This window comes from Kogia breviceps, chromosome 5 (genome assembly GCF_026419965.1).
Source record: "Kogia breviceps isolate mKogBre1 chromosome 5, mKogBre1 haplotype 1, whole genome shotgun sequence".
In the NCBI taxonomy this organism is placed as follows: Eukaryota; Metazoa; Chordata; class Mammalia; order Artiodactyla; family Physeteridae; genus Kogia; species Kogia breviceps.
Genome location: NC_081314.1, coordinates 144,152,859 through 144,165,198, shown reverse-complemented (window position 1 = coordinate 144,165,198; position 12,340 = coordinate 144,152,859). Strand labels below are relative to the sequence as shown.

The window sequence follows — 12,340 nt, the reverse complement described above, 5'->3', positions numbered from 1 at the left end:
GAAGGAAGGAAAGAGAGAAGAAAAGCCATTTTGATGTTTCATAGCCATGTCCTAGCTGTAACTTTCTACTACATATCATATGGTTGTCTAAATTCAAATTTAATTTAATTTAAATTATATACAATTAAATACTCAGCGCCAGTCACAGTGGCCACGTTTCAAGGGCTCAGTTGCCACAGGTGTAGAACCTCACCTTCATCAGGGGGTCCTGTGGGACCACACCGCCTAGCCGTGGGCTGTGGGAACCGCACGCATGTTGCAGAAAAAGCCCTCGTGCGGCATATTTCACTTCTCCTCTACTGAACCACGTGGAAGTCAAACCACATTTACACTGGTCAGCTTAAATGTGAATTGCTATTCAAGAAAGTCTGTCACTCTACCCTGAGTGTGCGGGTAGCATCTCAGTGCAAATCTGTGCTATTTTATTAGATGCTAGTCATTAGAAAAATATTAAAACAAAGACTTCCTATGAAGGAAGATAGGGTTTGCTTTTAAATCAACAGCATTCCCGCACTTTGGAACTAGAGATATAGCTGGAAAATGTCTCTTGGATGTTCTTACTTAGAGTTTTCCTTGAAATCATAGTTTCAAAGTTAAATCCTCAGAATAAGTTGCAGGAATGGTTAGAGATGATCACTAATGCTCTGGTGTTGACATCTGGTTGCTGGTTCACGGACGAGCAAGGATCCCACTGCAGAATCATCCACGGGCTTATCTCAAAGCAAGTGCTAAAACCCAGGGAACACTGTGTTGTGAAGAACTATGTAATACAAAAAGATATTTGTCTTTTGCCTTTTGTGCAAGTCTCTGCATTACCTACAACGGTTTTTACACTTACTTCTTTTTTTTTTTTTTAACATCTCACATTCGAGGTCATCTGAAATGTCTATGAAATTGACCACCATCAGGTCCATTCTTCTGACACTTCTGCTCCTATCTAAATTAGACTTAGTCCCCACAAAGACCGTGCCTTATTTTCCATATACTCCAAGCACCTGGCACATATTGGACACCTTGAACAAATGAATTGATGGATAGACGGATGGATGAACAGATAAAGAGGCTGAATTTCCTTCCGACTCTACATGGAGAAATCTGTACACCAGGCAGTCGGCTGCCTCTGAGCCAGACCTAGGACTCATCTTTCTCCCATATTAAGAAGCTCAGACAAGGATTACAGGACTTTAGAAAAGTCAGAACTAATGCCATCTACCTCCACGTCAGTCACCATTTTTCTGAGGTGAGCTGGGACTGACACAGATAAGAAAAGAGTTACCGTCCCAAAAAATGAAGGGGGAAGGGACAGAATTATACTCTTCCCATGTCCCATAAACGCAGCTTTAAAACAAGCCGGTCCCTAAACTGGGAGACTGGGATTAACATATACACACTCCTGTATATAAAATAAAGAACAAGAACTTACTGTACAGCACAGGGAACTATACTCAATATTTTGTAATAATCTACAAGGGAAAATAATCTGAAAAAGAATATAGATACATATATATGTGTATATATAACTGAATCACTTTGCTGTACAACTGAAACTCACACAACATGGTAAATCAACTATATTTCAATTTTATTTTTTTAAATTTTTTTAATTTTTTTAACATCTTTATTAGAGTATAATTACTTTACAATGGTGTGTTAGTTTCTGCTGTATACCAAAGTGAATCAGCTATACGTATACATATATCCCCATATCTCCTCCCTCTTGCGTCTCCCTCCCACCCTCCCTATCCCACCCCTCTAGGTGGTCACAGAGCACCGAGCTGATCTCCCTGTGCTATGCGGCTGCTTCCCACTAGCTATCTGTTTTACATTTGGGAGTGTATATATGTCTCTGCCACTCTCTCACTTCGTCACAGCTTACCCTTCCACCTCCCCGTGTCCTCAAGTCCATGCTCTAGTAGGTCTGTGTTTTATTCCCCTCCTACCCCTAGGCTCTTCATGACATTTATATAGTATATGGTCCCAAAACAACAGAACAAGCCAGACCCTTCACATCCAGAGGGTAATATGGTTCATCCCCTTGCTCCACAGAAAACAGAAGCCCAAGCATCTCCTGGAATTGTGCACACGGATTCAGAGCCCACCTCCCGTGATGCTGAGTCGGGGGTCTGGAACGGGACCCCAGGTGATTCTGATGCAGGTGGTTGGCGACCCACACTTTCTTGAGAACCCCAAAGTGCAGCCAAAGTGTAAGCACTGCCCAAGCAACCTGCCACGTTACAGGGCACCCCTATATTCTCCCTCTCTCTGATGTGATGATAAAATTATTAAGCCCAGAACTGCATTTAGGATATTCACAATCAGACCACTCTGGAAGCTTCCTGACTGGCGGAGACCTTTGGCTTTGTGTCAGTGGAACCAATCAAATCTCACAGCCACCGTGTCCCTGGGCCCCCTTTGGCCTTGGGCTCACTCATCCGTAACAATTCTCACCCCACCAGGCTGTTCAGAGACTGGAGAGATGGGGGTCAAAGTGCAGAACGCTGTAAAGTCCAGCACACGTGTTCAGCGTTGCCGTGGTCATTTTAATTCGGTCTGATGAACTCTTTTACAAACTGAAGTTTGCAAATAATAGGAGTTTTCATAGTAAGGGAGCCAGCTGGGGTTAAACATTAAGGTCTGGCTCAAGATCCAAGAGACAGGCTTGACATTCTTCCTGGAAAAAGTCAACACACTGTTGACCTACTCAGACCCTCTGTGTCAGGGTGTCTCCTCCCCTGCTGGACAAAACTCTCAGCGCGCCAACTTCTGTCATCTGAGTCTTCGCCTAACGACTTCCCTCTGGTCTTGCACAGAGGCAGCCCGCGATCCCCGGGGAGGGCCTGTTTAAAGGACGGGAGGCCGCCTCTCTGGGCTTGGGGACAGAATCAAGAAAGAGAGCGGGTGCTATTGTGGCCTGCCTGCCTCTCATGTCCCTTAATTCAACCACCAAGTTCAATGAAGTGACGCCTGCACTCACCTAAAAGCCCCAGGCTCTCAGCAAAATGGCAGCCACGGGGCTCATTCTTCGCTTCCACTGGGGTCCAATTTCCCACGGAGCTTCCTACCTAAGAAAGACTTAAACCCTCTACTCCACGGGAGCCCAGAGAAAAGTGTGGGGTGTGCACTGTGAAGAGATATAATTTAGGATTGGAGCCTCACAGAAGAACCTTCCTTACTTTAATACGAACTTTTAATTTCTCATATAGTGCTTACATATATGTACACACACGCATATATATCATGGGTATTTTTGTTTAGCATGAGGCTAATTTTTTTTTGTTTTGTTTTTGTTTTTGTTTTGCATTACGCTGGCCTCTCACTGTTGTGGCCTCTCCCGTTGCGGAGCACAGGCTCCGGACGCGCAGGCTCAGCGGCCACGGCTCACGCGCCCAGCCGCTCCGCGGCACGTGGGATCTTCCCGGACTGGGGCGCGAACCCGCGTCCCCTGCATCGGTAGGCGGACTCTCAACCACTGCGCCCCCAGGGAAGCCCATGAGGCTAATTTTTAAAGGAGCACCTTTACAGTGGGTTGAAAGAAAAAGAAACAATAGTCATATATTGATAAAGCAAAAATCGTGACAGTGGACAGAAAACAGAATCTTGGAATGACCTCATCCATGACCCAACCCCTTCGTCATGCAGATAAGACACTCAGACAAAGACTCGGGAAAAGGGTCAAGGGTGCTTAGAGCAGGAAAGCTCCAGGGGCTCTCCCTCAGGTCTTTCTATTCTGCCATGTTGGATCTCCAGTCTGGAAGAATCCTTCTGGGGAAGTTACAGCCCACGTCTTAAAGGAAACAGGGCATCTAGGTGGACACCAAGCCTTCCTGAAGGGTGTGGGTGTGATGATTCAAGGCGAATGGCAGATTTGCAGGCGAGGATAGGTACACTATACCTGAGAACCCACAAATAGTGACTAAGGAAGGTTATCTCCAGGGTCAACGCAGCTCGCCTTCCTCCCTACGTTCCTTCACACAACTACACGCACGTGAGTGAGGGCTGCGTGACTGGATTTACTGTGTGATTTTAATCTCAGCTCCGAGATTGTCTTTTTCCCATCTGTGAAGACAAGGAAAATAGTATTTCCCAGATGCTCTCATAGGAACGCTCAGAGTTTTAAAAGGGCACATAGAATTTCTCAAACCAACTGGATGGCTACAAAATGTCACCACCAGCATGGGCAAAGCATACGCTCCTGACTAGAAGGGACACAGGAGATCTCTGAATCCATAAAGTAAATGATAACCATCGCTCACCCTCCCGTCCTGTGGGCTCTGGGACGGGGACTGTCCTACGTGCCCTCGGTGTTTGAACGCACTTACTTCTCACAATAACAACGACCCGATAAGGTAGGGATTACTACTATCTCAGTTTCCCAGATGAGAAAACCGAGGCACAGAGAGGTTTCCTCTTGCATAAAGTCACACAGCAAGTAAGTAGGCAAGCTGGGGGTTGAGTCCAGGCTGTCTGGTGTCCAAGTCTGTGAACAGTAGCACCTGATGAGGCCGGGTCAGGAGGCGGGGCCTTGGAGAGTTTCCATTTCAGTAAAGCCTCTAATCCTGACTGCTCAGTAATTTGGGAGCTTTTTTTAAAAAACGCCAATTCCCAGACTCCACACAGACCAAGTAAGTCAGAACCGCTGGGGTGGGGCCTGAGAATCAGCCTACGTGTTAAAGCTCCCTTGACAGGCAGCCAAGGAGAGGGAACGTCTGCCCTCTGCTCCTCCCCACCTCGTTTTACGGGCAAGAAAACTGAGCCCCGAAGGCCAGGGACTTGCCCCACATCACACAGCTAGTGCCAGAGTCCCCTCCGGGACAGTCACTCCCACCTCTCTTGTCTGCTCTCGAAATGACCACATCCCACAAAACTCCGATCAGCCCAGGAGTCACTACAGCCTACAAGGTGCTCGTGTGTCCGAAAAATATGGTTTCACTTTCACAGCTCACAGCCTTGTAAGTATGTAGAGAAAACAATCCAGACGATCAGACAGAGGACTGAGGGACCTCGGCTCATGGTAGGTGTGATGGGGCCCTTCACCTTCTACTGTAGGTACGCCTGAGATGCTTAAAGGCTGTATTACCTCTATAATGGAGAAAATAGATTTTAAAAAAAAAAAAAAAATTAGCCTGCGACCTTTCAATATGCTTTTCCTTAAAGAATCAGTGTGTGTAATACAACCTTTTGGCTTGAACTCACTAGACTTCCTAAGCTGTCCGTGTTATTCTTCTTTCAAGGACCTGAAAGGCTTATTCCGGAAATGAACACAAATTCCTTGCACTTTTAGGAATGAGTGACAGGGCCGACGCTTTTGTCTGATTCCTGAAGAAGCTTGAACAAGCACAGCCTCGTGCATCTTCAGCTCTTTGCAAAGCTGGCTTTGCTTCTACGAGCCAGCTCTCCCAGCCGAGGCAGTAACGAGGCCTTCAGATACTAAAACCTACATAAAACACACAACAGGCAGCCAGCCAGCCACCAGCTGCTCTGGATCTTGATGAATAATTTAGAAACAAATTACCCTTCTCCAAATGAGTCCAATAAAGTCAGACTCATCGCATCACACCCCTAACGCTCTCCTGTGTGAAACTGTCCTGACTCCAGCTGCCCTAATTAAGGCCACTCACTTCACTTGTCCCAGGCTGAGAAGAATTCAGCCGAATTAAACCCCATCGCGGGAAACCGAATATCCCTTGCCCTCCCCCTACAAAAGGGAAGCTTTGCAGGCAAGCTACTATCCAAATCCGTTTCTGTGAGGCGTCATCGTAGACCAGAGCTCTTCGCTGCATTATTACCTTGTTAAGGAGTGCGGTTTAAATAAATTCATTCCATTTGGTGCTAATGGAACTTTTTTCAATCTTCCCTTTCAAAGCCTGGACCATACTTTGGCATATTTAAATTGCTTAAAAGCAAGCTGGGTTGGCTCCTTGGAGAGCTGGCTGATTCCAGGCTGGAACAGGGGAAAGGTGAAGAAAGTTCAGAACATCTTGGTGAGCCAAGAGGGAGGAGATATGGGGATATATGTACACATATAGCTGATTCACTTTGTTACACAGCAGAAGCTAACACACCATTGTAAAGCGATTACACTCCAATAAAGATGTTTAAAAAAAAAACTAAGAGGGACACATCAGAAGGACAGCAGAGCCAGCCGGAAGGGATTCCCACTGGCCGATTCTGGAGGAGCGTCACAGTGAGTAATGATGGACATAAATCATAATGTATTGGATAAAAATGCGCCCGTACTAAAACTGTGAAATTTTTTTGGAAAAAGAAAGAAAGAAACGGAAGAAATGAAATGCCTCTTCTTTACAGAAGAATGCCAAACTAATAAATACAGAAAAATGATGGAACCAGAAATATCTCTCTTTTACAACCACTATAGAAATAAGTGATTCAGGCAACGACTTATCCAGGAATGCAAATGTTATCATGTGAAAGACTGTCAAGAAACAAGATATTTACACAGTATTTGTAGATCGTATATGAATTATAAAGGCCAAAAAGGTACCTTTACAATGGAGAAATCTGGGGGACACCACCTTACCCAAATGATCAAACTTATTACCAATAATAGAGAAAATGGGCATCACATGCCCACATGACATTACCCATGTCTTGCCAAAAATATTTAACCTAAATCAAAGTATGTTGGGAAAATTCAGACAAATCCATATTGAAGGGTATCTTGCAAAAATGGTCTGGATCCTTCAAAGATGTTTATACCGGGAAAGCCAAAAAATAGGGGAACCACTGGACGTTAAAGGAGACAGAAGAAGACCTGACAGCCAAAGGCAATGCATGGCCTTTAACCGGATACTGGTTTGGGGGAAAAAAATCTAGAAAGGACAGTCGGGGAAATTTGAATATGGACTGAATATTGTATAATAGTATTGTATCAATGTTAACTTTCCTGACCACCAACTACACTGGGGCTACGTAGAATGGCCTTGTTCTTATGATACACATGCTGCGGTATTTAGGGGTAAAATGTCATAAAATCTCCAACTAAATCTCAAATGGTAAAGAAAGAAAGGAAGGAAGGAAGGAAGGAAAGGAGGGAGGGAGGGAGGGAGGGAGGAAGGAAGGAAGGAAGGAAAGAAAGAAAGAAAGAAATTTTAAAATGATGAGGGAAGGATGGAGGAAGGAAGAAAGGAAGGAAAGAAAGAAAGAAAGAAATTTTTAAATGATGAGGGAAGGATGGAGGAAGGAAGAAAGGAAGGAAAGAAGGGAGGGAGAGAGGAAGGGAAAGAAAAGCTAAAAGAGAGAAGCAAACATGAGAAAATGTTAACCTCTGTTGTATCTAAGTGAAGATACATTGGTATCCATTGTACTATTCTTGCACCAAGTTTTCTAAAGGTTTTTTAAATGTCCAAAATAATAAGAAAGCAAGCTAGGTTTGAATTCTAGCTTCATCTTCATATACAGTCTTGGTAGGAAATAAGCTAAAATCCTTTGAATTGAATAAGCTGAAATAAGTTAACCTCGACTTAAAACCAAAGAAAACACAGATTTCTGTGTCCTTTACCCTCAAAGACACCGATGTTCACCAGAACCAGGTCAAAGCTCTGGCAGTCCGAGTCCCCATTCCTAATGGCCACAAGCAGCTGAAGCTTGTACAGCGGCTCCGTGTCCATGGGGATGCTGTTTGGTTCCCAGCAGGCCCCTGCACCCTGTCTTCTACCTGACACGTGGATTCACTCATGCTTTAATTTCTGTCGTCTGCCTGGTCTCTGGAGACACCTGAGTTGGAGACAAGGGCCAGACGTCCGGAGTGCAAGCTTGTGATGGTACCGCATCGGGGACCAGTCCCTGCAGCGCAAAGCTCAGGATGACTGGTGCTAACCGCAGCTTGGGCTCTAAATGGCTTTTTACAGGTTCACGGAGACATCAACTGTTATGCGGTGAATCGTCTGTCCCCCAAATTCGTTTGCTAAAATACTAACTCCCAGTGCCTCAGAAAGTGACCTTATTGGCAAACGGGGTTGTTGCAGATGGAATTTAGTTAAGATGAGGTCATAGGGTGGCCCCTGATCCAACAGGACCGGGGTCCTTATTAAAAAAAAGGAAACGTGGACACGAGCCACACATACAGGGAGGACATCCCGTGAAGATGAAGGCAGAGGTCAGGTGAGGCAGGGTCTACAAGCCAAGGGACACCGAAGATTGCCAGCCAACCGCCAGAAGCTGGGGGTGAGGCTTGGAACAGATCGGTCCTCAGGAGGGACCAACATTGCCCACACCTTGATCTCGGGCTCTTGGCCTCCGCAGCTGTGAGAGAAACCACGTCTGTCGTTTAAGCCCCCAGGCTGAGGTTACGGCGGCCCCAGGACACTCACTACCCTTCCAGGGCGGCTCGCAGCGTGGGGCCAGAGCGGACGGGCGAGCAGCCTCTGGAGACACACTGGCGAGGCCACCTCTGCCACCTACTATAAACGTGGGCAAGTTCCAAGCAATGTGTCTCCGTCGCCTCACCTTTACATCAGGAATCACAACAGCATCCACGCATGAGAAAGTTGCGTAATTTGGTTAATATTTGAGAACTGCTTAGGACAGTGTCTTTAAAGAGCAGATATGTGTACACGTATAACTGATTCACTTTGCTGTACAGCAGAAACTAACACCACATTTTAAATCAAGTGTACGCCAATAAAAATTTTTTTTTCAAGAAAGTGAAACACTGAGTTGGGGAAAAAAAAAACCCAAAACGCATCTTTACTTAATAAGAGCTATGTAGTACTGTTTTTTATTTTTATTATTGTTATTATTAATCTTGCTATGGCTGTAACTTTATTCCAAACTTTGCAAGATCTAAGTAGGAGTGTTTTCATAGTGGGAAGAGTTTTGGACCGAGGGAGAAGTTCCTCCTGGCTTCGGGGTCCCTCTGTGCCATCAGCATAAGACCTGGAATGGAGTGTAGTCCTTCTCTGGGCCTCCCTTCCTCTCCTCTTTTGTAACGTGGAGGCATGAAACTCAGCCCCCGCCCCTGTGCTTTCTAGTTGGCCCAGGTGGCCTCCGAGGTCAAGCAGCTTCAGAGGCCCCACGAAGGTGTGGTCAGAGTTTGGTGTTTCCCAAGGACCCTACAACAGGTTTTCTTCGGGATCTAAACTTTAAACCTATGTCATTTTGTGAGGTTAAAAAAAAAAACAAAAAACATAGACCTGGTACTTTGAGATACACTGTGGATTTGCTGGGTAAAAAACTGAACCCTCCTAATCCCACTAAGATTGGAAGGAATCCTTGAGAACGTGCATGACCTCCTCAGGTACCGAAAGAACTCCCTTCCTTGGCCCAGGGGATGGGATCAGACACAGGAACAATGAGTGAAAGCCAGAGAAAAACATTGCATTCAAGTATTTACATCTGAACTTGATGCTATCTTATAAGCAGCCGTCAAGATTCTCGATGGTTTCCATATGTAAGTAGAAAAGAGAGAAGCACTTGAAGACGGAATTTTAAAAGTGAAATTACAAGGTCATGAAGCTGACACAAGTCATTTGTCTCCATTACCATCCCTACCTGAGACCTAGATCACCGTGTAATTCTCCTGGGCATCAGTGATTAAGCAGCACAACATACAAAATGTAAAGCATGCAATAATCATCCACTTTGCATAAAGCAAAAAGTCTTCACTTACCCAAGGGAGGCTGCACCACAGTAAGATTTACGGTTACAGACTCGTGGACGTGCAGCGGCTCCACCTCAGCCACACATGTCACAGTGCCATTGCCCTGCGGCGTCAGAGCCAGGACGCTCACTGCACTTTGAAGGTCCTCAGGCTCCAGGACGGAGTAATAGCTCCAATGGCTCACGGGAACCCCAATCTCCCAGGAAAGACGTGGGAGCGGGGTCCAGCCCAATGCGTGGCAAGTCACATTGCAAGGCTTATCCTCCGTGACTACTAGACTGCCTTCGGGAATGAACAACTGCCCCATAACTAAAGAAGAAAAGAGAAAGGTTTGGAAGGAATGATCGTGCTTCTCGGTCATAGATATTTTTAAAATTTTCCTGCAGATCACATGGCATGAGCACACTATCTTCCCAAGCGCGAATTGACTGTGTCTGTACCTGGAAACCTTAACTCAGGTTTGATCTGTGCGTTTAATTTATACCTGTCAGGTTCACAGAAGAAGGGGAGGTGGCTCACGAGAAAACATAGATTCCAGAGAAAAAATGAATAAATAAAAATCAGGATCCAAGGGAATATATCAACTACATGGGAAAGAGAGGGCGTGTGTGCCCACCGTGGAGGGCTACGCAACCTCTGCAGTGGAGCTGCAAACTTGCCCTGGGCTGCCCTAGGGGCCAAAGCGAAAAGGGAAACAACCCTTACGTTCTTTTCATTGTAAGGAGAGCACATCTCAGAGTTTCACGGGAAGCAAGCCTCTCCTGGCCTTTGGTCAGTCAGATTCATTTTATTTTTGAGTCACATTTTTAAGGATAATTTCCTATGATATTGCCTTAAAATATTTTTGTAAGTACAAATTAAATAAAAATCTCATCTAATTATAGAAATAACTACCTTAAATTCTGTATCAGAATATATTTCTTAGGTCAATGATTTTAAGGTTTTTAGTAAAGACACGCTTGCATATGCCAGGGTTCATACTGTAAATGACCCATCTGAAAATAGCACTTGTATTTTTGCTAATATTCCTAAAATAACCTGAGGACTGGCCCCGGTAAAAACACAGCGTTAGTGAACTATACAGACAGTGAAACATTCAGATTAAAATACCCTAAAAGTCCCTGCCATGTAACATAATGGAAAGAACACTGGAGTAAGAATCAAAAGATCTGTTCTCGATCTTGGCTTTCCCACAGAATTACCATCACCTTGGGTGAGTCACTGAAATGTTCGGGCTCTCTGTTTACTACCTGGTGAACAAGATGATGTAACAAGATCAGTGGTCTTCAAACATTTTGGTTTCAGTAACTTCTATACTCTTAAACACCACTGGGGACTCCAAAGACCTTTGATTTATGTGGGTTCTATCAATATTTTCCATATTTGAAATAAGAATTAAATATTTGCTTATTTTTTTTCTAACATTTGTTTTAAAATAACATGAATAACCTATTACCTGTTAATATGGATTAACATATTTTTATGAAAAATTTCTTTATTTTTAACCCAAAATAAATTAGATGACATGTTTTCTATTTATGCAAATCTCTTTAACATCTGGATGGATTCTCATATCTGCTTCTGCCTTCATTCTGTTGCGATATATTGCCTTCTTTGGAGTATACGAAGAAAATCTGACCTCACACGGATATATGGTTGGAATGGTGAGGAAGCTTTTCAGAGAATCATGGATATTCTTTGATACTACTGATACGCCAAAACTTGACAAGTAGTGGTTGCCTAAAGGTTAGTTACACTGTGGAAACTGAAACCGTATTAAGGAACTTTCATGCTGTTACATTAGCATCCATTGCTCTAGTTGGCACTTTGAGTGGATCTTTTACCCTCGCGTGATTTTGTATCATTATACATCAGTCATTTGGAAAATGCTGGTCCACTGAGTTATGCAGACCTGCCCAATGTACAGTGGGAAAACTCCCGTGCACTCACGACAGTGAGTGAGAAAGGCAACTAAAATCTTAGTTATTACCATGGAAACAGTCATGACCACAGAGACCACCCTGAAAGAATCTAGGGGTTGCCTGGGAGTTTCCAGACTAGACTGAGCTGGATCAGCTCTGAAAACTCTTCTTACTCTGAAATGTTAATATCCAGTTATTCCTTTCCTGAATAATGTCTTGGAGCAAGTAAAGCACCTTAGCTATTTCAAGGATTCCTGTAAACGCAGCAGTGAGAAGGGAACAGATTTGTCCCTTCCGACTACAGGATCTTGTGTTTATTCTTTTTAGCTCATTCATTGTTTCATTGATGGAGAGGTTTAAGATGACAGAAACTGGGGGTAGGGGGATGGTACTGCTTCAGTTAGTAACAGTTGATCTTGAACTCAAGTCTTAGTGGCCTTCAAAGCACAAGAGGTCTAGAGTTTGGTGTGTGATTACTTGGTGTATGGGCAGAAATACAGCAACCTGAAGCATTTCCTTTTTCAGTATTTGTGAGATGCACCTTCTCCCACTGGCTTTCACAAAGGTCATCCAGTGGCATAAGGAGAACTTTACACAGGGTGACGGCTAGAATGTTCATGTAGATTTTGGATGACTCAGCACGGAGTTAAGTAAGTTCTCTTTCTTTCTCTCGTGGATACATGGGAAGGAAAAAAACAGAATTTAGAAAATTCACTTTCAAAATAAACTGGATGCTTCCTCTTTTTTCACGGTTCTTTTCCCTCGAGGAGACCCTGTTGCCCAGAGAACTTTTGTTTCT

General features: G+C 44.3%; 1 protein-coding gene across 7 annotated transcripts in view; it reads right to left on the bottom strand.

The window, feature by feature from the left end:
- IGSF5 (immunoglobulin superfamily member 5) overlaps window positions 1-12,340 on the bottom strand; it is a 45,174-nt gene that overhangs the window by 19,013 nt on the left and 13,821 nt on the right. For 3 of the 7 annotated variants that reach the window (XM_059063977.2, XM_067035137.1, XM_067035138.1), the window contains exon 4: window positions 9,629-9,928. The exons of the other annotated variants lie outside the window; for them this stretch is intronic. In XM_059063977.2, coding sequence (XP_058919960.1) covers window positions 9,629-9,928 — 300 coding nt within the window. The remainder of the gene's footprint in view (window positions 1-9,628; window positions 9,929-12,340) is intronic. 7 annotated transcript variants of the gene reach the window in all.